General features: G+C 43.5%; 1 protein-coding gene across 1 annotated transcript in view; it reads left to right on the forward strand.

The window, feature by feature from the left end:
* Positions 1 to 11719, forward strand: part of Mettl8 (methyltransferase like 8) — an 84315-nt gene extending 72596 nt beyond the window's left edge. The window contains 6 exon segments of the mRNA XM_028762963.1: positions 157 to 220; positions 3127 to 3266; positions 9133 to 9239; positions 9785 to 9825; positions 9827 to 9850; positions 10608 to 11719. Coding sequence (XP_028618796.1) covers positions 157 to 220; positions 3127 to 3266; positions 9133 to 9239; positions 9785 to 9825; positions 9827 to 9850; positions 10608 to 10832 — 601 coding nt within the window. The 3' untranslated portion in view covers positions 10833 to 11719.
* Positions 11720 to 24460: the final 12741 nt, after the last annotated feature.

A 24460-nucleotide genomic window follows, 5' to 3' on the forward strand; every position in this document is an offset into this window, starting at 1 on the left:
CGTGAGAATTCGATAAGAAATAAGGCAGCTTCACCTCTGGACAGGAGCTTCAAAGGTTCCCTGCAGTGGTGAGTGCCTGTCAGGCCTGCAGCTCCTTTTCTTCTCCAGTTCAAACACGTCTGATGCTGGGTTTAAATGTCTTCTCTATTTGCATAGAAACATTCCAGGATCCTTTCTTTATTGCTGTGACTTTGCCTCTGAAGCCGTGGAGCTTGTAAAGGTATGTTTTACTACAGTCTTTAAAGAGAGGCATGGGCTGAGGAGATGACTCTGTCCAAACAGTGCTCGTCATGTAAGCAGGAAGACCTGAGTTCAGATCCCTACCACATGTTTAAAAACTGGCTTGGCAGTATGTGCCTGTAATCCCAGAACTGGCAAGCCAGAGACAGGAAGGTCCTGGGACTTACTGGCCTGCCATTCTCACTGGCCAACCAGTAAGCTCCAAGTTTAATGAGAGATTCTACCTCAAAATACAAGGTTGAGAGCAATTGAGAACAATAGCCAGGCTGGTCAGTGGTGGCGCACGCCTTTAATCCCAGCACTTGGGAGGCAGAGGCAGGTGGATTTCTGAGTTCGAGGCCAGCCTGGAACAGAGTGAGTTCCAGGACAGCCAGGGATACACAGAGAAACCCTGTCTCGGAAAAAAAAAAAAAAAGACAGAAAAAAAAGGATAGCCAGTATTGACTGATGACCTACATGCACACACACATGCACACATACGCACGCAGATCCACAAACACTCAAACCCAAGTATATACAAACATTTATATACACACATAAATTAAAAATAGAGGAGCTGAGTGTAGTGGCACATACTTTTAATCCCAGTACTTGGGAGACAAAGGCAATTTAAGTTTAAAGTCATCCTAGTCTGCAAAGTGAGTTCCAGGATAGCTGGTACATAGTGAGACCCTGTCTCAAAAAAAAGTCTAAATAAATGAATAAATAAATAAAGAGAGGCTTTAAAAGTTCTAATTGGAGAGGCCTGGAGAGATTGGTTTAGTAGGACAGAGCACTTGTTGTTCTTCCAAAGGACCTGGATTCAGTTTCCACATGGAGGCTCACAACCATCTCTTACTCCAGTTCCAAGGGATCTGACACAGACTGGATCCCAGATCCCACATGGGGCTCACAGCTATCTGTAACTCCAGCCTCAGAGGATCCAGGCTCCTCTTCTGGCTTCTCAAGGCATCAGGAACAGACATGCATGGAAGTAAAACACCTATATATATATAAATAAATATTTTTAAAAGGTCTAATCTGTTTGCTTTTGAAGTGATTGATTCTTCTGAAATGTTTCTGCATCAAGTGCACCTGTGAAGATTTTTAGCTGAACTTTTGCAATTTCTGGAAGTTATTTCAAGTGATGCTGAAGTATATTGCTATATAGAATGCCTGTTTTTACCCTAAAATAGAAGTTGTTTTGAATCTAAGAGAAATGTAGTGGCTGGATAGATGGCCAGTGGTTAAGAGCACATACTCTTGCAGAGATCTGAGTTCATTTCCCAGCATACATTTGAGGTGGTACACAACCGCCTATAACTCTAACTCCTAGGATCCAACACCTTCTCACCTCATGCACAAACCCACACACACATATAAATAATTAAAAATATTTTTCAAGTTCAGACTATACATATGTTCATGAATGCAGCTCAAAAGATACCAATAATATCAGTCAAGATTTTAATAGCTTCCTATCCCAAGCTGAATTTTTTAACTAACCCTGCAAGAAGCCATCTCTCATGCCTGTCTCTCACACTTTCCACAAAATCTGGCACACAGTAGGCACTCCTTAAAGTGAAATGTTTGAGATAAGATAAGAGGCTGTGAGGAAAGCCACAAAGCCTGGGCTTCCCACACAAACCCACAAAAGCTAGCTAGACTTCAGTAGAGTGAAGAGGCAATTGCAGCAGACGGGGATGGGAAAGAAATTCTATTAACAGAGAATGTAGGGAGATAGCTCAGTCAGTAAAATGCTGGCCTGCCAAGCCTGAGGACCCAATTCAGTCCCCCAGAACCTGGAGGAGAAGGATAGAAAAGGTGGTGTGTGCTTATAATCCCAGCCCTATGCTGGCAGAAAGATAGACCCCTGGAGCTCATGGCCAGCCAGCCTAGCCTGTTAGACAAGCCCCAGACCAGAGTGAGACGCTAAATTGAACTTGAGGAAAAACAGCTAAGGTAGTTCTGTGGCCTCCATATACATGCGTCTACATGAACATACGTGTACTCCTGTACACACACACACACACACACACACACACACGTTTCCCACAATGGCACGGTACCGATGGGTTGTTATTCCTTCTGCTGCTGAGGCTGCAGACAAGTCATGTGTAATGTGCTTTAACCTCATGTCATCTACAAATAGCCTTCCTGAACCACTTCACACACCACCCTGTTCAAGTGTATAAGACAGTGGATTTTAGTGGGGTTGTGTGACCGTCACTGTCATCTGCCTCTGGATATGTATCGGAAGATATTTTGTACTTTAAGGAAAGGATACATGGAAGAGGCAGAGGAGCAGGACACGTGAGGACCATTCTGGCTCCTCTCAAAGAACACGGGACTGCCCTCTGGCAGCACTGCCAGCAGAGCCAGAGCCTACACCGATCCACTGTCAGCCTGAAGGAGGGATTGTGAAGAACATTTGCTGTCTAGTCCAAGTGCTTTAGACTCAGTTATTATTTTTTATTTTTAGGGCAGCTTAAATTAAGTCAACAGAGCACTAAGCTAGAAATGAAGCTTGTTCCAGTTCACAGAGGAACAATGTTTAGGAGAGTTTTAATTTTGTGTTGGATTCATTTATTTATAAAAATAAATGTATATGTACATTTATTTTACATTTATTTATACAAATACTACATTATTGGGGGGGATATATGCCAGGGGCTCATGTGTCAACAAGAGACCAATTTGGAGGAATCATTTTTCTTCTTCCACCATGTGGGTCCCAAGAGCAAGCACCTTTACCAACCAACCCATCTCACTGACCCAAGGAAGGAGTTTTTAAAAATTACCTTTCACAAAAAAAAAAAAAAAAAGGAAAGAAAGAAATAAAAGGAGAAAAGCAACCCTCTGGAGTGAATCTGCTAACTCTTGCTTTTCCTTCCTCTGTCCTGACAGTCACACGCATCCTACAGTGAGGCCCACTGTTCTGCATTTATTCATGACGTGTGTGACGACAGCTTAGCCTACCCTTTTCCAGATGGGATCCTGGATGTCGTTCTCCTTGTCTTTGTGCTCTCATCTATTCACCCTGACAGGTAAATTACGACGAAAGGGCAAAGCTAATGTTTAAGCTCCGTTATCAGTCCTGGTTTGTAGAACTATCAAAGCAAAAATGACAATCCTTGAATTTATTATTTAGTAAACTCCGTTACGTTTAACATGCAGCCTCTTAAATGCAGTTTTCTCCTTTCTTCACACTTTAAGAAAGAAACTGGTCAAATGCTTCATTAGCGAGCTTTCTGTCACTGTCAGGATGAAGTGAGCACACTCTGGCAAGACACATACCTATTAAAAGTGACAGCGCTTCAAGGAAATTACAGATGCAGAGCAGCCTAATAGACTCCCAGGAGGGAGATTGTACTTAGTGATCAGAAACAAACATCTTTGATTTAGCATCTTCTTGAGTGTTTGGGGAGAGGTGGGCTGTAGTCTGTGTGGCTCACTCAGGTCCAATAAGAGGCTTGCATTTCAAAGAAGCCTGAACAGGAATCATGGCTGTAGTGATTTCACAGATTGGCATTGGACCTTTAGGATCTAAGGTGGGTTGAGAGCCATGATTTATTTGTACGAGCATGTATGAGTGTGTGAGTGTGTGAGTGTGTGTGTGTGTTTGTGTTTATGAGTGAGTATGTCTGTGGGGAGGGTGTGTGTGTGTGTGTGTGTGTGTGTGTGTGTGTGTGTGACCTGCTAGGCATTAACCTCAGGGTCTTGTGCATGTTGGGCCCATGCTCTTCTACTGAGTGTCCCTACCCTCCAAAGTATGACTTCCATGTTTATGTTTCCATGATACTGTTTTTTATCTTTGGTTTTTTGAGTCTCATTGCATAGCCTGTGCTGATTTTAAACTCTGTATCCAGCTCAGGCTGACCTCAGACCCTGAGTGACCCTCTGTACCTTAACCTCCCCACTGCTGAAATTACAGGCATGTACCACCATGCCCACCCAACAGGACTTGTGATTTTATAAGGTTTCACAGCCTCCAGGAAGAGGGTACAGATCTGCTAAGAGTCCTTTTACTTGATTGTGTGATCCCTTCCCAGAGAAACGTGAGTCCTATGTCTTAAGTTGCTAAGACATTTGCTGGATTTTTAGTTCCCATACAAAGCTAAGCACTTTTCTACTTAAGGAGGTAAAATTTGATTCCCAAATTAATCCAAAAAAAAGTTATATTTATACCTCATGCTTAGATTAGGTTCCATCAAACCACTCTCCCCTGTTTCCACAGTGTATTTCTTTTCTGATAATATGTTCATCAGTTGGCACTGCTGTAGAATTGTCAAAATGTCACTCTGTGTTTTGCTTCCTTCTGTGAATAGTTAAAAGGTTGGTGTAAGTAGTGAAGAGCAAGCGCTCCTATTCGGTACCTCAAGCAGAAAATGCGTAGATTCCAAATAAGATTGCAAAAAGACTAATTGAGATTGGTTCAGACAATGTGTTTCACTGTAATTAGAATTGAATATTAATAAGAAGGGGACACATATCTTAGGATGCTTACTCTTATTCTTCAGTATTCACTGTTTATTACAAAGTAAATTCAAATGTATCATGTCAGTACAGCTTTTTTAACCTATATATGGAAATGGACTAACAGTCAGGTGAATGAGCTGGGAATGGTGTTGCACACCTGTGGTCTCAGCTACCTGAGTGGTTGAGGTGAAAGGATCAGTCAGTCTCAGGTGTTTGAAACCAACCTGGGCAACACAGTGAAACCCCACCTTGACACGTTTTAACTAAGTAAAAGTGAGGTGAATGACTAGAAGAGAGACAGTAAGCATAAAGAAATGGTTTAACAGTGTCTTTAGGATCATTTAGGACTATAATTGTGAATATGCATCCAAGAACATTCTCATTATCATCAGAAATAAATAAATGGCAGTGATTCAGTTAGAGCCTGAGTCTGAGGGTAACAGCTTAGGCGGAAGTATTTCATAGGAGATTACAGGAGAATGTTGACTGTCTTTCTAATCATTGACATAAAAGGAAATATGAGCTACATACTGTGGGCAGTCAACAGATAGTAGAGAATTTTATTCTTTGTGTTCTATTTTTATCTTTTGTCCCTTCCTCTTACTCTATCCAGGGGCAGATAAAGACAGTAATCATCTGAAGTACACAAAATAAAGGGCTTGGCATCCCAGCACTTGGATGAGACAGGTGGATCTCTGTGAGTTCCAGGCCTGTTGTGCTAAATATTATTTGGTGTTTCTACCCCATCTTCAATCATTTAGTTCCCAAATAAAAGACACAAAACCTTTATATTTGTAATAAGTCTTATAGCACTAGAGCTGGACAGATATCAACCCTCTGTGCTATTTTGTCTACTTCCCTGTCAGTAATTCCAAGATATCACTTGCCATGTTCCTCCTGGGCCGATTCTACTCCAGCTGGCCAGCCCTCATGGCCAAGCACTTATGATCCATTCCACCTACCCATAGTCCTCTCCTTTCTCCCTCCTTGTGATCCCTGCCTCAGACCCCAAGTCTGAGAACTGAAGCCCTGCCTACCTCTCTTCTGTCCAGCTATAGGCTACAGACATCTTTATTAACCAGTCAAGGATAACTTATGTGTGTGTGTTGGGGGGGAGGGCAACGTCCATACAACAAAAGCCGTATGTGTGAGGATCTGCTCATCTGGAGCAACCAGATTTGGGGGTGTGAGGGATCCTGAACTGTACAAGATGGAGAAGGGAACCTGAGCACCAGCATGCGTGCATGGCTCTCTGCTTTCTGACTGGATGAAGAGTGACCAGTGGCTTCAAGCTCCTGACCCCTCCTGACTCCCCTGCTGTGGTAGTCTGTAACCTGAGCTGTGAGCCAAAATAAACGTTCTCTCTTGAGTTGCTTCTGTCAAAGTATGTTATCACAGCAACAGGAAGAGCAGCTAAGAGAGGGCTTTGTCCCATTCCTGTCTTACCAACTTCATTCCCAGCCTGGTCCCACCGTGATTCCCAGGAGTGCAGATGACTGACAGGAGGAACAGTTCCCACTCCCATCTACCCACACGCTCTAATGTTAGGCAGGGATTTACACAGTGGCTGTGAGGTGACATGCTTGACTTCTTATATTTCTAAATCTTCATTTCATCCTTATTTTACTAATCATCCCAGAGATTTTGCTCTCTTCATAATAAATTTACCTTGAAATTGTATTTTTTAAGGTTTAGGTTTTCTTAATTTATTTTTATTTTATATGCATTCATGATTTACCTGCATATATATCTGTGTAAGAGTATTGGGTTCCCTGGAGTAGAGTTTCAAGCAGGTGTGAACTGTCATATGGGTGCTGGGAATTAAACCCGGGTCTTCTGGAAGAGCAGCCAGGGCTCTTACACACTGAGCCATCTCTCCAGTCCCCAAGGGTTTTTTTTTTTTCCATTGATGTAAGCACAATATGAAAATGGCCTGAAATGAACAAAAATAACATTTCCCTTCATGTGTTTATGCTTCTTCCTTTTTTTTTCTTGTGCTGTGAATGAAACTTGGGGCCTCACACATGCTAGGCCAGCATCCTCGCATGGAGCTTGATACCACAAGTACCCCAGCTTGTATTCTAGCTTTTAAAAACTTTTCACCTAAACCTGCCATCTCTTTCTGTCATATTTCTTATCTGTTTAGATTTATTTCCATTAGCGGCTTTTATTTTCTTTCTATCTGCTTTCTTTTTGACATGGCAGAAGCTGGATTTCACCCTGTTAGTCGACTAAACGTAGTTTTTTAGGATTTTTAAATTGTATCTGTGATATGTATGTGTATATTATATGTGTGTACATGTGTGTGAATGTGTGTTTGTGCATGTATGACTACGTGCATGTGTGTGTGTTATGTGTGACTGTGTATGTGTGCATGTGTGTGATGTGTATGTGCTCCTGTGTGTCCCACAGCATGTATATGGCAACCAGACAACTACTTTGTGGTATTGGTTCTCTCCTTCATCCTCACATGTGTCCCTCTCAAGTTGCCAGGCTTTCATGGCACATGCTTTTTACCTGCTGAGCCATGTTGGCAGCCATGAATGTTGTTTTAATTGAAAGGAATATATAGGTTATCTGAGCTAATCTCTTCATCTTTTCAAAATAAGATCACCTCAGCAATTTTAAGTGGCTTTGATAAAGCAGAGCTGGGTGTGGTGACTTATGTATGTAACACTAGCACTCAGGAGGCTGAGGCAGGATGACTGCTGCAAGTTCAAGGCTAGCCTGGGGTGCAGTATGAAACCCTGTCTTAAAGCCAGAATCAGACAAAAGTAAAAGAAACAACAAAGACTTGTCCTGTAGTCTACTTTTTCCCTTCCCTCCCACACCAGTCAGTGGCAAAAGTTCTGGACGCTGGTGGGCATTCTCTGTTGGCGCCCTGAGTTCTCTCCAGTGGAGCTCTGTGGGGAACTAAAGCCTGTCACTCAGCAAAAGACCTAAATCTTTTCAGTCCCTGGCCCATAAAACATAGGCCATGAACACAGAACCTAAAATACTAAGTCGCAATCTATTTAAAGGGGTCATATTTGATTGCATGCTACATAAGCAGAATGGGTAATTAGCAAGAAGGAAGCGAGAGCTTCTTGGTGTTGAGCTGGGAATTTGGATGTGACTACAGTCGAAGCAGGCCAAGGGTAAGGAAAAAAGAAGTCTTTTTCTTGAGAGGAAACCATAAATACAAAGGTACGGGACACAGAGCCAGCATACCTCAGTGTTTGGTTGGAAGAGATGCTTTTGGTTAGAAAGCAGTAGAAACGTCACTGGAAAGATTCACACTAAGAGCCCTGTAAGAATTAAACCTTTGCCCTCTGGATTAAAATCTTGATATTGTTTTGACAGTGATGTGATTTGACCAGACCGTTGTTGGAAGTCAGATAACTCATTGGTAACATCCATGAAGAATTACCAAGAAGGATAATGTAGTATATTATTAGAAAGTGATTCTGCTTCTGGGCTTGGGAAGGTAATTGTCCCAAGGACCCGCCAGTGGGAGACAGAGAAAACAGCAAAAGGGAGAAGTAAGAAGACAAAAAAAGATTGGTGACCACATGGATAGGATAGAAAGAGAGGGAAATAATCTCCATCTGGAGAGGATCAGGGTACCTTTCATCTTACTAATGAAGTCAGGGATGGAAGGGATGGCTCAGCAGATAAAGCACTTGCTGTGCATGCCTGAGGACCCCAGGTCAGATTCCTAGGACCCAGGTCAAAAAACCAAGCAGGCATGGATGCTGCCTGTAATCCTGGCCTTCAGCGGCCAGAGACAGGATCCAGAAGCGAAATGGCTAGTTAAATTAGTCAGAATCTGGATTCTAGGAGAGACCCTGCCTGATGTCAAGTTTGGGCTTACATATACATGTGGACATGCACGCACACTCATGGAAAAAAGGAAGAAAGGAAGAAGGAAGGAAGGAAGGAGATGGAGTAACTTGAAAAAAAGATTTATTTAGCTATATGAATTTGGGGTGGTTCTAACATACTGTTTTATTTTACAGAAAAAGATGAAATTCCTTTACCTTTGTCTCCTACCTTATTTAATGACAGAAACATAAGCAGATGGGTGTGTGTGTTGTCTGGTTGGTTGGAGACAGGGTTGCACTATGTATGTAGCCTTGGCTGCTCTCAAACTCATGATCCTCCTGTTGTAGCCCCAGAGTCTGGGGTCACAGTAAGCACCACTGTACCAGGTTTGTGGTTTGTGGTTCAGCTTTGACATGAGACATCAAGCTCTGATGTTCCCAGTTCTTGAAACACTTGAGACTTCTGAATTTGGTTCCTTCAATACAAAATGCTTTTGTGTTTTTTATTTTTTCTTTTACATGTATGGTTCCTTTGGCTTGTTGATATCTTCTTATCGTGTCTCTGAGAAGGTTGAATTGACCTTAGCATATGAAACATTTCTACCTAGCTTATCTCACTTTATTTTCAAAGGATGCAAGCTGTTGTCCACCGACTATCCAGGTTGCTGAAGCCTGGAGGGATGCTGTTGTTTCGGGATCATGGAAGATACGACAATGCTCAGCTTCGCTTTAAAAATGGTAACAAGCTGGAGAGGTGGCTCAGTGGTTAGGAGTGTGTACTGTTACTGAAGAAGAAGGGGGTTTGTTCCCAGCACACATCAGGTAGCTCACAAGCACCTAAAGCTCCAGTTCCAGGGGATCTAATACCTTCTTCTGGCCTCCTCAGACACCCACACATACGTCCATATACACATAAGACACAGATACATAATGTAAAATAATTAGTATAATTATTATTTAATATTAGTATATAATACACAATTTTAAATATACATAATTTTAAAATTGTTTAAAAGGTAGTAGTATGCCAGATGGTGCATACCTTTAAATCTCAGCACTAAAAGACAGAGGCAAGTGGATCTCTGAGTTCAAGGCTAGCTTGGTCTACAGAGAGAGTTCCAGGACAACCAAGGCTACATAGAGAAGCCCTGTTTTGAAAAAACAACAAAAAAACAAAAAACAAAAAAGCAAACAAAAAACAGCAAAACAAAATCATGTCAGATTGTTTGGGTTTATATTGTCTTTTAATGGAATATCAAGTTCTTCCCTTTATTATATTTTAGGGCGTTGTTTATCTGAAAATTTTTATGTCCGAGGAGATGGTACCAGAGCCTATTTCTTTACAAAAGGTATGCTGATCCCTCTAGCCTAGGGTAAGCGGCGAGCCGTGAAAACTCTCAAACATCTGTTTGCAGGGATACACATATAAGCTGTGTGTATGAGGCCTCAGTGCTGGTTAAACACCAGACGTCTTCATGCCCTGGTACTTACAGTAGTTCCACATAGAAGTGTGCAATGGTCTTTTTCCTTTTAATATTTTTCCAGTTAAAACTGCATTTAAAGAGTCGGTTGTTCCGCTCTTACACTGGAGAGAAGGTGCAGGGTGTAATTTGGGAGTTAGCATTAGCCTGGATATGAAAGAAGTTGATAAGATGCCACAGCCAGAGGGAAGAATTTTATTTGTATACGTCTATAGAAAATGAGATCTCAGTAGTCAATTTCTTGTCTTAAGCAAGTACTTCTGACAACACCAGGTGAACTGTGCATTCAGGGATTTCTCCAAACTTAATAGAGCCTTTTAAAATACGTGATCTCGGGTCATTGCAAAGTAAAGGCTCAGAAAGGAGGCACATTTCAAAATATGCAAAGTAGTAGCCACAGCTCAGCTCACAGTAACTTACCCTGATCAGGCTGACCCAGCAGCCTATCTGCAATGGATGTGGTGGATAAAAGGATTCCACTTGGTTTTGTAGGTTTCGTTCACTCAGCTCTAGAGCTTCTTGGTATAAATGAATCAGATGAGCAGCCCTCCATGGCATTCCATTGGTCCATACCCCTCTCTCCCCACCACATGCTGTATTATTGACTGCCACTCTTGTCTCAAAGGGGAAATCCACCGTATGTTCTGCGAGGCTGGATTACTTGAAAAGCAAAATCTGGTTGATCATCGCTTGCAAGTTAATAGGAAAAAGCAAGTACAAATGCACCGAGTGTGGATTCAAGGAAAATTCCAGAAACCATCGCCCTGGACTCCACAGAGCACAAATTAGCATTCACTGCATTCTCAAGACTGAACTACATGTCGTGTTAAAGTACAAAACCAGGGCGTGATACTGTTCAAAGGCATCTTTTCCAAAGACAAGCAGAAGAGCATCCGCAGCTCTGCTGGTCTGCTGTCAGCGCTCTTTGGACATTTTAAAAACACAGGCGTGACTTGAAAGAGTGTCCCACCCTCTGGGTTTTCAGAACTTGAAATATGTTTGGTTTTGTTTCATCTAACCATGTTCCCTTGACTTGTATGACTTTGAATTAAGGAGCTGATATAAGGCATATAGTTTGTAACCCGTCCTTGTTTCAGAAGTAGAAAAATTATCTACTTTATTATTGGGTGTGGTAAAGCAGTCAAACTGCCCTCTGCTGTCAGCTGATAGCAGAAGCGGTGTGCCTTGTTCTTAGGGGAACTCGGAAGCCCAGGATGAAGGGTTACTGCGTTTTCTTTTGTTCTTATCTATTTTCTCTCGACTCCCTCCCCCCTACACACACTAGCATCTGAAATACAACTTTAGTTTCTCTTCCTTCCCAAAAAATGGGGAAGTGCGGTCCTTGTTAACATCACTTCCAGGCTAGTCTTAGATATGCAGATCATCTTTGAGACACTGTTCTGCTGTGGTGGCTAGTTTTAATTGTCAACTTGGGACAATCTAGAATCACCGGGGAAGAGTCTCAGATGTCAGTTGTCTGTGAGAGTCTGTCTTGTGTTAATTGATGTGGGAAAACCTGCCTGCTGCGGGCAGTACCATCCCCTGGGGTTTGGACCCTGGACCGAGTAAGTGTGGGAAAAGTGAGCTGAGCCCTGGCACACCTGTATTCCTTCTCTCTCTGTTCTTGACTGTGGGTGTGACCAGTTGCTTCAAGTCCCTGCCTCCGTGACTTCCTGCTGTAACTGGGTGGACTGTAACTCGAAGTTGTGAGCTAAAATAAACCTTTTCTTCCCTAAATCGCTTCTGTTGGAGTTTGGTTTTTTTAAGTAAAGGGATTTTGACAGAATGTATGTCTGCACCATGTGCATGCCCAGTATCTGCAGAGGCCATTGGTATCTATCTCTGCCTTCAGAGAGCATCGGATGCTAGCCTGAGTCTTAGGTGTTTGTGAGCCATTTCTCCAGCCTCACTGTCAGGGTATTTTATCACTGCTAAACTAAGGCATTTATTCAACGAAATTCTCCTAACAACTTGAAATGTATTTGCTCCCTTGCTTCAGAAAGAAAATATATTGGCTTCCAAATCCCTCGTTCTAAAAGACAGAGTTCCTAAAACAAGTCCCCTGTTATGTCGTGTTTACTGAATACTTTCATTATATGTTATCGAAGTGTGGGTTCACTACTTGTGCCCCAAGTCAGATCTGGTTACTCATCTTCAGTAAAGCTAATTAAAAGAGCCAAATTAAAGTGGAAAATAGAAAAGGAGACTTATTCCATAAGGACACATTGAGAACAGGGACAGAGAAATCAAGAGATTCCCCCCTTCCCAAGGCCAGTCTTTGGGGTTCTGAAGGTTTAAATAGAGACCTGAGGATGTACAGTCAAAGCAGGCCTCTCAAGGTGTAGTCTCTGTAACCCTGATCTAAGCAAGGGCAGATGAGAAAAGTCACTGGGAAGAAATGCACAGTCCTCTGAAAGCAGTGGCCGGGGAAAATATAGATCCAAAAGTTTTTCCCACCTTATTTGTTTGCTTGTTTGAAACAATCTTAACTCATAGCTCAGGCTAGCCTCAGAACTGGGCAGTGATCCCACTGCCCTAGCCTCCAGACCTATAAAGCCCAGGCTAGCCTCTGCACAGGACAGTGATCCTGCTGCCCTGGTGTCCAGAGTGCTCAGATTTCCAGGTGTGAGACTTTTTAATAAAATTACTTAGTTAAACTGTTTGGGGTTGTGGGTTTATAACCCAATAGAAATTGAAGATATTCCAAAGAGATATCTGTGTCCCTCAGTCTCACTGTCAGACTGTTGAAACACTGGACCCCAAAGAAGTGGTGCTTTCCCCAGGAGTCTCATGCTGGGAGCTGGAAAGGGTACCAGCCAGAGGGGGACTTGTCTCCTAGAGAGAGATTCCACACAGTTCTAACAACTCCTAGCCACCTACAGGACAAGACTGAAGTCCAGACAAGGGTGTGTCAATGGTGGCCCACACATCGATGACACTGCTTAGACGTACCCATCCTTGGCCCTCTATTTAAACTGTAATCTCATTCTTGAAGATTCAAATCAACTTGGGATTTCTCTGAGTCTCTGTCCCTTTTCCACTGTGACCACACTAAGTGAATCTTCTCTGTTTTTCACTTCAGTTTGATGCTTTGCTGTTTGTTTTGTTGAGACAGGGTCATACTCTAGTTCTGGCTGACCTGGAACTTGCTTTATAGATCAAGCTGGCCTTGAACTCACAGAGATCTACCTGCCTCTACCTCTCTAGTGATGAAATCAAAGGCATGTACCGCCACACCTAGCAAGTTTGCCTCTTGTAATTGACTTATTGAAGACAATGGCCAGACTTGATTTGGGGCACAAAATTGTATCCCCATAGTTTGATAACAGGTTGATTTTGGGGGCCTATTGGGACAGAACAGCTTAACTGATGGTATTTCCAGAGCAGATAGAGTCAGGCAAAGTGCCTAAGGAACTATCTTTAGGAAAACCATTCAGTTCTTACTTCATTATCACAGCACACAGGGCAGGTATCAGGAGTCACTCACTCCTGGGTGGAGAGAACAGCTTTGGGGGGTGGGAGGGAGAATGGGGCAGGATCAGCATTCTGGGAGGAGGTGGGCTCAGGCTAGTCCTTGATTCTCTGTTCTCAAAGTATTCAAGCTAGATCCATCTGTATAGAAGTTAGTGAGGGATGATGCAGAGAGCTGGGGCAAGTCAGCTTGTAAACGGAGTAGCACCATGAGGACAGGACTTCTAGTCCCTGAACTAGAGCCATCCAAGTTGATTGGTTGATTTCTGGTTCATTCCAGCCACGGTGTTTTACAAACAGATCTAGAGAGGTTTGTTGAAGACTTGTCTATGGCGTATAAACTGGAATGAGGTCTATGATCATCGATGAGGAAAACCACAGGCCCTTTTGGAGTAAATTTGCCTTTGGTGGCAAATCCATAGAAATACAGCTGTCACCATTTCTGTTTAAATATGCACACATCAGTAAATGAAAGAGTCAGAATTTGCCCAAGACTCTTAACTCACTTGTATTTCATAATTAAAGTCTACATTTAAAAGCCAAGACAGTCATGAAAGTATTATATACAACAGGGCAGTTTAGATAAGTTAAATGTTGCTATGGGAACCCCAACAGATCTTCTCGTGTCTCCATTTAAAAACCATGGCCCAAGGTGGTTTTAAAAAACAACAGAAGGTAAAATTATTCTCACATTCTCACACATGTAAATTGTACTGTCTCTCTCAGTTCTAAATAGCAGATTCAAGCCAGCCTCTTGACTGGCACAGTAAAATTGAGCTTCATATCTTTCTATAATGTATTACAGCATGTGAGTTAACCTTTAAAAGCTTCAAAAATACATCAACCAAATTTGGACTCTGAGACACAAACTGGGCTGTCTTGGGCTCTCTCCAGCACCACTCTCCTAATCCTTGAACATCCCCACAGTACCCCTCCCCCAGATCCCACTCCCCTCACCACGCCCTATCTTCTGTTGTCGGATCTGGGTTTGTTTTTTTTTTCCCACTTAGCCTACCTGCGTCAGCCTCCTTTTTCAGGTTTGCTACCAGACAGAAATGTAGATTTTAAAAAGAAATCTAAGCAGAGAAAGCCAAGGTAAGGGTCATTTCGAAATTTGCCTGTAAATACTAAGAAACTGTGAGGTGCAACAATTATATCTGTTTGGGTATTAGCCTAAAATATCTGATAACTATGTGGAATTCTAACCCCCCCACACACACACATACACACATATCCATAAAGCCAGACTATGGTTAGCAGAAGCTGATATTTAAAAATCCTTCTTCCAAGGGAGCCACACTTCATAGAGTCCATTTTCCCCAACAGAAAAAGGTATGTTCCTTCACCTTCCACATTGGTTGAAAGTACACTTTCTATTTTCACCAATTCTGAAAGTGACTTTGGAGTACTGTCTACCTGGAAGCATCCTCCCATGAAGCTCTGCTTGAGAAGATTGTGAGGATGTTCATTAGGTGTTTCTGTTACACGTCTCCCATTGTGCACTGGAACACTCAGTTGCCATTGACTTCTGCTAATGTACTTGTGCAGACACATCCTGATTTCTACCATTAAGTACTTGTAAACCATTGCTACACACTAGTTGGTGTGTGAAAATAGCTACCTTCCAGGAGACAAAAGCCAGAGTCACATGAACCATCTGCATCATCTCGTTCTCTCCCTAAACTCCTTCACCCCACCTCTGTGCTTTTCCAACTCATGAAGTTCTGAAGCTTGAGAAGATCAGCATTGTTACCTAATTGGTTCTGGTGTTTTGCTCCTCACAGGAGCAGAGGACTTCACATTTGCATCGCTAATAGTCCTCTTTCAGAGCCTCTGCCCCTCCTGCCTGCCTCTGTTAGTCATCAGTAGATGACACGTTAAGGGTGCTTTCCCCTCTTGTGAAAGCACATTGTAAATTCCAAGTACTGAATATGTGAGGTGTTGTTATTAATAATAGCGTCTACAGTCTACAAGGCAGCGTGCACAGCACTCCACGTGTACTTTTTCAATGGCTTTTGAGACACTGAGAGAAAAACAGGACTGTGCTGTGGGAAAGGTATTGCCTAGGAGTCTCCTAGGAAAAGAATAGGTTCCAGGTCCCATTGAACCACTTCGCTACTCTCCATTCAGCTCTGAGTGCTGATCTTGTATACAGTAGGTACTTCATTTGGGTCCCAAGAGCCTGTGAATTAGCTGTTACTGGGGCCATTTAACAGATGAGACTGGTGCTCTGAAATACTCGGTAACTTGCCCAGGATATTAGCAGTATTAAGTGGCAGAGTCAGAATGTAGACCTGGAATTGCCCAACTCCAAAATCCTTTTCATTTCTGGGCTCACTGGCTGCTGGGAAAGACACTGAGGAAGAGAGCCTCTGAATCAGGTGCAGAGCTGGTGGAAGTTTGGCCTAGAGAACTCTCAAGGATCTTGCTCCTCGAAGATTCAGTGAAAAAAACTAGGTCATGCTTGTCTGGGTTATAAAATAGAAAGGTAGGAAAGGAGGTGACCCATGAGGAATGACAAAGCAAAAAGTCCTCAATCAGTTCTCTGCAGCTTTCTGAGTCTGCTCAGCTGTGTCCCACCCCAACCCCCTACTCCCGCCCCTGAGACCCCCGCAGGCTCGGCCTTGCACTTGACATCCCCCTAGCACAGCACACAGCACGTGTACACTCCTCACTTTAAGTTAAAAGGAAAATTCTGTGCTTCAAGGAAGGGAAAAGGCCCTTAAAACATCGTCTGAGGGATTTGGCTGTACTGTAACCTAAAAATCTGTGAAGTCAGGAGGTGTCAGAAATAAAGCATGCGTGAAACATCTTATTTAAAACCTTGTACGTACATGAATGCCACACTAATGCCAATTCAAACATGAAATGTGGATCCTTTCTTGGAATATGGTCTGGGCTTTGAAAGGCGCAAAGGTACCCTGCACGCTGGCTTGCGTATGGTTATAGATATAGAAGCAAAAGAACCCTTGCATCTTCTTTTTTTAAATGAACCTGTATTATGGCCTCAGAGCTATAGAGGAGAGTAGGTGCCAAAATCTGCCTTTCATTAACATATGCCTTAAATGACAGGGAAGAGGTGTTGAAGACAAAAATTACTTTTTCCTATGAGTATGAATCAGCAACATGCAGCAACAAGCAAGTAATAATAGCTGTGCGGGTGAGAACCTACAGGGGGCAAGAAAAATAGCATCAGCCGGAAAAGGCACAAGCGCACCTGTGAGACGGATGCAAAGAGGCCACAGAGCACAGCTCCCTTGAACACCACCTCAAAGGTCTCAGAGCACAGTGACCCCAGTTCTGGCAAAGCACGTTGGCAGGAGATGGATGGAACACATTAAACTCTCCAGATGGTCGAAGACAGTCCACCCTCAGCTGCCGCTGGAGCTGTCAGAGGCAAGCTACAGGCGCCACTACTTGGCCAAGAGCTTAAAACAACAGCTTTTGATTCTCCGTTGCCTGCGGCCTCATAACCACTTAACCTTTAGTAAGGAGCCGCTGGAGCAATGATTCTCAACCTGTGGGTCATGACCCCACCTTGGAGTCAACCAGCCTTTTCAATGGGGTCGCCTGAGAGCATCAGAAAACATAGGACTTTGCATTACAATTCGTAACAGTAGCAAAATTACAGTTAATGAAGTAACAATGAAAATAATTTTATGGATGGAGGTTCCCCAGAACTATATTAAAGGGTTGCAGCATTAGGAAGGTTGAAAACCACTGAGCTAGGGAGAGGCATATGAGCATTGCAGAAAGGGGGTGGGTGGGAACAATATGAGACTTGAGGTAGCCACAGTGTCCAGATAGCCATGAGCTTGGCGTCTTGGTGTTCTGTGTGTTCTGTGTCTTAACTTTGATTTTCTCTAGCAAACAGCTACTAAGGAGACCAGGGAACCCGCCCCACTGGCAGAGGTGGGGTGAGCTTTGTTCTCAGATGTTACAAAGAAGATGATCCTTGATCAACATCCTCCCCCAGCGAACACCAACCTCATCTCTTCCACATGGGCTGATGAGACTGGATCCGGGAAATACGTGCATTCTGTTATATTTACAAAAATTCCTTGGCAATGTTCTCAACCTATCGTTCCTTTACGGAGCTACTTCCACTGCAGAAAAAAAAAAGTAGAAATTAATTTTTCCTCAGTTAATCTTTGTATATCAAGTATGGTTGTTTCAGAAACCACCATGGGAGGTGCACTCACCCTTCGGGATTTTCAGGCCTTTTCACTGGGGAAAACTGCTCTAACTGCACGAGTTCCTAAAATTAATGATGAGATGCCATTGAGTTGATTGCATTAGTGCCGTTTAAATTTTTCTTTTTTAATGTTCTGTACTTAGCACAAGCAACATCATGCAATTGCTGCCTCATTTCTCTTGATTTCTGCCTCCTTGGAGTAACGTGTCTCCCTCCCGAGGCCCGTCCTGCCTAACAGAATGGTCCCTCTCCATCCATCTTTAGCAGTGTGCAGCTCCTGCAGGTGAGCTGAGACCACGGCACCCCTGGGCAGCACTGGGAACTCAGTACTAAAAATCACCTGAGAGAAAATGGCTGCAATTGCCTGCTTAGCACGCGGCACTGAAGCAAGAGGAAAATTTCTGCCTCCGAGGATAATTGCTTTTCTCATTTCTCACAGTTATTCCTTCACAGCGCTCATTCATTTTAATACGTAATCCACTTTGAATTTCTAGAAGATAGGATTTCTATTGTTGTTGTTTTTTAATCCAAATGAAAGGTAAGATTCGGGATCCGGAAAGGTGTGTGTCTCCTTGTCCTCACATGCGTGTATTCTTAATCACCGGCTCTCCTCATTTGTGGCTTTCTTTCCTAATAGAATGCTTGGGCTCTGGAGACTAGTGAGACAAAGCTTCATTAGAAGCAGCCTTCTTTTACTCCCTTTCCTATATGCCTTCCCATCCTCACGCACCTCCAGCTGCTGCTTTCCCTGGCCAAATAGTGCAAGGAAATTCTTTGCAGATCTCTTGTTTATTTTAGGGCAGGGAATAAGCATGGACACAGATTTCCCATTCCAGAGACTGCTCGTTTCTTCTCTTCAAAGTTTGGTCGAGCAGGGACCTGGGGTTTGCTTGCCACCTACAGTGCCAGGGGCTGGGTGCCCAGCAGCCCTGTGCAGAAGTGAGAATTAGGTTCTGTGCTTTCTGTGGGCGAGCAAGCTCACCTTTCCCTCATAGGTTTTTGTTGTTGTTGTTTTTAGCTTTGACTTTAAAAAAGTATACATTTGTTTTTCTAATTGATGCATCGTAATTGAATAATGTATTACTGGTATGCATGCACTCGCACACACCCCTTGGCTTTGAATGTCAGCATGCTCAGTGTGTTCTCTGCTTCTACACTGGTTCCCCTGCCCTAGCTTTGGCTCCTTCCAATACATGTAGTAGAGCTGTTTCTCCTCCAGGATGCGCAGAAGCTGCCCTTATGCACAAGGAGAGTCTCAAGAACACAACAGGGTTCTTTGTAGTCTTCCAGTGATCAGATGCCATGCCCAGCATGCACAGGGGTTACCGCTGCTCCAACTCTGTTGCCAGTTGCCTAGCCTGGTGTGGAAATTGTAACGTCAAAGATATTGGACTGGGGTAGCCTCATGGTCCAGGTCCCAGAGTTCATGAAACCTAGTTTATTGTGTGACTGAACATTTTCTTCCTTCATGTAAGTTTTAAAAGCCACCTATACTTGCTTCACTGTGACATATTTATATTGAGTGTCTTTCTAGTTATACAACTATATTCTGTATTGATGCTTACATGTGAATAGAATGTAGTGGGGGTGGGTGGAACTGGAGAAATGGCTTCAGTGGTTAAGAACACTTGCTGCAGAGGATCCAGGTTCAATTCCCAGCACCCACATGGTACCTCACAACCATCTGTAACTTCACTTTCAGACAATCTGATCCCCCTTGAGCAGCAGACACACGTGGTGCATGACATACATCCAAGCAAAACACACGAAATAAAATAAATAAATTTAAAAGTAATAAATAATTTTTTAAAGAAAGAGAAGAAAGAATGGACTCTGGGATCAGCCTACTTGAGGAAACATATTCATAGTTTGTTATTGTGTCTGTAACTTTCCAAAGAGGTGTGCCAAAGCCTGTATCCACGGATTAACACTTACTTCTTTTTACATTAGAAGTTGGAGATGAGAAAGTTGGGTAATGAATGAAAGGGAAGTCGAGAAGCAGAGAACAGCAAATCAGAGGGCTCAGCTCTATCAATGGTGGGCGTTATCTTTCTAAAGGATGATCTGCAATATAGAGTAGATGGCAAGTAAATACCTCTTCAGGGAGGTTCAACTCTACCAAGGCAAAGCTCACGGGATAGCTAAAGCCCAGGTGAAGAAGCATGCCATATTAGTAGAGTGGTAAGGCGCCTGCTACTAGAGATGACGACCAACAGAAGCAAGGACCCTCAAGAGAGTGGGCATGGTCACAGATCAGCTAAATGCCACTCCAGTGTCTCAAAGGGAAATGCAAGGTCAGGGAAGATTGTGGCAAGAGTGGTTCCCACCTGAATTCCATAGAACTGGATGATCTCCCCACGCCCACCCCCACTGCCTGAGCCTGTAAAGAGATGCAGCTGAGGCACAAAGATAAAGAACCTGCAGGCCCCGTAAGCTTTTTTCTATTTACCTGATTTTATGGTTCTACACAAACGGCAAGTAAGGCATTGTGCTCCTGATAGTTTTTTGCACAACAGAGGCGTCCCTTCCTCTGAGTCCCGCTATTCCTGAGCTCTTGAACTTGTTTATTTGCAGCCATGACATGTCAAATTCCTGAGTCTATTACACAGAGGGACAGGAAGGAATCATTGGCCAAGCTAGGACATCCTCAGGCCCAGTGAAGGAGAAAAAACATTTTCTGTTCTTCTGTAAGGAAGTCAGTGGAGGGTAAGTGGTTAGCCCAGGATAACCCATAGTTAAGATCACTTGGTGGAGCCCGCATCACCTCTTGAGCTTTCAGAGAAGACCAGGAAGTACCATCTATACCTTCTGCCTAACTTCTATTTCAGGAAGACATACTAAGACATGAAGAGATGGCAGCTCAAATGGAGACCTATTAAAACCTGAAGAGATGGCGGCTCAGGTGTTAGTTTTTGTCAACTTGACATGAGAGAGAGAAAGAACCTCAACTAGGAATCTCTTCCATCAGATTGGCCTATGATATTTCTGTAGGACATTTTTTGATTAATGATTGATGTGGGAAAATCCAGAGCACTGTGGTTAGTGCCACCCAGACAGGTGGTCCTGGGTTGTATGAGTGAACAGGGTTCCTCTATAGTCTCTGCGTCCAGGTTCCTGCTTGAATTCCTGCCCTGACTTCCTTCAGTGATACAGTGTGAAGTAGAAGTGTAAACCTGAACCCTTTTCTCCTCCAAGTTGCTTTCCCTGGAATCAGGACCCACAGCCAGCCAGTCCCAGGACTGTACTCAGGGGAAGCCAATTACAGAGCACACCATTCTATGAGAGAGTGGGTGAAGGCTAAATGGTGTCCCACACTCTCACTTCAGGTACGGTGCTCCCTCTTCTCCTAGTGAAAGTACCATCTGTGTCAGCTGCTGTCCCTCTGCATGCCACCCACACACACAGGAGTCCAGAATACTCTCACTTCCTCCACCCCACCCCACTTTCCTTTCTCCCTCCCCTTTTCCTTCTCCCTCTCCCGCTTTTTTCTCTTCCTTTCCTCTTCCTCCTCTTCCCCCTCCCCCTCCCTTCCCCTCTATTCCCCCTCTCCCTGTTCTTCCTCCTCTCCCTCCTCCTCCTCCTTGCTCTCGCTGAGGAGTCTGCTCAGGGAGAGGCACCATCCTACTCCTGAGCACTTATCTTTAAGCCCATGGCCCCTCAGCTGCCTCCCTCCGTTTGCCTAAGAGGTGGGAGGACTCCACCACCTGTTAGAATACAAAACCTACACACTAAGTGCGCTCCAAAGTTGTAACCAGTGGCTCATTCTGGGAACTCCACTGCATCAAAATCTTTTCAAAGATGATACCTAGATGGCTTGAGGGATCCAGCAGCTCTCCATACTCACGGCTGACTCTAGACCCGTGCTTTCCAAATTATCTGAGCTAAGAGACCTGCCTGACTCAAAACAACTGTGTGTGTATGTGTGTGTATTTACATGTGCATGTATGTATGTACAGATTGTATATGTGTGTGTGTCTGTGTTAAAATATCACTAAATGATATTTTAAATGCTGATTTGGTGCCAAACTTGTAGACGTGGGGGGAAAGCTAGAGACAGATGAAAGATTATTATTAATGTTTTGTTTATAAAAGTCACGATTAGAGACTGAAGACCATGTGCTGATTTACCCTATAAGGAGATCGCGCTGGAGGAGAAGAATGATGACTAGAAAGAAGTGGAAAGAGCAGAAACGTGGGGCCTGGGAGGTAGAAACCCCAGCTTCGCTGCTGCCGCGTGACCCAGGCAAGACACTTAGAATCTCTGGACCTCAATGTCTGTAGCTGTAAATGAAGACAGCTCACCTGCTCACTAAAGGACTAAATTCAACACACATCCAGGAGATGACAGTACTTAATAACCTATGATTTATATGATTGGTAACAGAGTTTTTGTTCTTACAGAGAGTGTTATGATGGTTAATTCCAACCTTTAACTTGACTAAGGAATACTTAGATAGCTGGTAAATCCTTGCCTCTGGGGGTAGGGGGCGGTTCTGAAGGAGATTGGGGTGTGACTCAGTGGACTGAAGATTGGCCCTCAGGGTGGGAAGGCACCATCAGCTGGGGTCCCCAGATAGAATTGCAAAGGCAGAGGAAAGGCCAGCTCTTTCTTCTAGAGAGAGCTCTCCCATCAGAATTCTAGGATGTCTAGACTTGGGCTCTGGGACTTGTGCCAGCAACCCCTCAAGTTCTCAGAGCATCAACCTTTGGCTGAAAGTCCCACTATCCATTCCCTGGGGCTCCACCTCCCAGGCTGCTTGCCATGGGAATGTTCATAATCCCATGAGCCAACCCCTATGATGAATACTGAACCCTTTCATGGTGTTTCCTATCGCTGCTGCTAATGTTTGGTGTATATGCCTATGTGCCTGCCTCCCCTCACCCCTGTATGTGTGTGTGTGTGTGTGTGTGTGTGTTTTATAGGTTCTTTTCTAGTGAGCCATGACTACCATGATAGTGATTAAGATGTTTGTCTATTTTGTGAAGAGAAAGGAAATCTTTTAGTGTAGGTTAGGGCTGTGGATGTAACTCAGGGGTGTAGCATTTGTGTACTGGTTTGATTATGCATGGCCATTTTTCGTTGATAAAGTGATTTATCTGCTAAGTTCCAATAACAAATGAGATGTTGGCATGCTAACTAGTAACACCAGCCGACAGTGTCCTCTTGGTGCCCCCTTAGTGCTCTTAGCTGAGTGTCCCTCAGGGCCAGAAGGGTTTACTTTGAAAATATTAGTGTTCAAAGCAGCCCAAGCTTTCTGGATTCTACAGCTAATCTTCTCCTGGCTGCCTTCTGATCAAGATGTGGAACTCTCTCAGCTTCTTCTTCAGCACAATTGCCTGCCTGACTGCTGTCATGCTCCTGCCGTGATGATAATGGACTGAACCTCTGAACCTGTAAGGCAGCCCGTATTAAATGTTGTCCTTATAAGAGTTGCCTTTGTCATGGGCTCTCGTCTCAGCAATGGGAACCCTAAGACAACTTGTATACCACACTTGAGGTTCTGGATTTGATTCTGAGCACTGAAAGAACAATAATAATAATTTATCAGTCCCAAGAAACCCTCTCTAGCAGTAAAAAGGGGCTTTCTTAGTTGATAAGGTCATTTCTGTTTCTTTGCTTTATGGTCAACTTAACAAGTATTTACTAATCGTCTATTTGTGAGAAACTGCAGGAGACAAGATACACAGCAAGCATGGGTAAGCCCTCGTTCTTAGATGCCAATAATTCAGAACAGATGCCCAGTGGCTGAGGTGGGTTTAAGAACTCCTACTCTGACTCCGGCAGTCACTAGCCTTTGAGCATTTAGTCATCTCTATTATATTTACTTTTGAGATCCCTTTGGGAGCCCTTCAAGAAGCGTCATGTGCTACCTAACCAAAGCCAAACAGGGTAGTTTTATAGCACCCACTGTCGGTACCCAGGGCCCTTTCAGTAGTGTCTCCTATGCCTTCATTTGAATCACCTCCTGCTACACTGAAGGGCTCTGCTCACAGAACCTCAGCCCCACTCAGCATCCTCAGCATCCATCCAACCAGACACAGGTAAGGTAGAATGTGGGCTACTTGTATGAGATCAGCAAGGTCCTTCTCAGGACTGCAACAAAACATCACTCCATACGCCATTCACTTGAGATGGTCATGTCAGCACGCACCTTGACTTCTCTCTCAGTTATCACCCGACCCTCAAATAAACTCAAACACTACCTTTTCTGAAGTCCAGAAATAAGAGTGTGCACACAGAGCCACACGATTTTTGACAGAGAGGCCAAAAAAAAAAATTCAATAAGGAAATGATAGTCTTTTCAACATTTTGTGAATATCTGCATGTAAAACAAGGAAGCTGGATCTTTCCTATAGACCAAAGGCAAACATGAAAGGGAAATTAAAATGTAAATTAAAATCTAAAACTATAAGGCAGTTAGGATAAGAAGGAAAGGAAAGTCATTTGACATTAGGCTTGGCGGTGATTTCATGGATATGGCCAAACATGAGATAGCTCAGGTCATAGCAGTTCAAGTCTGTACGTTTTGGGGCACAACATGACAGTGAAGGCATGGGTTAGTAATATAAAAGGAGGGCCACGGAACAGGAGGAAACATTTGCAAATAATATATCTGAAAGGGGTTCAGAAGCCAGAATACCCCTATGTAAACACAACAACAAATAAAAACAAACAAACCCCCTTACATTTCAAAACTGGAAATCACTCAATTAGAAAAGAAGCAAAAGACACCAAACAGGACGGCCCATCCTTTAGTCTAAGCTCACAAGAAGCTGAGCCAGGAAGACTGAGAATCGGAAGCCAGTCTGGG

Source organism: Grammomys surdaster, unplaced genomic scaffold, assembly GCF_004785775.1.
Source record: "Grammomys surdaster isolate TR1022 unplaced genomic scaffold, NIH_TR_1.0 136, whole genome shotgun sequence".
Classification (NCBI taxonomy): domain Eukaryota; kingdom Metazoa; phylum Chordata; class Mammalia; order Rodentia; family Muridae; genus Grammomys; species Grammomys surdaster.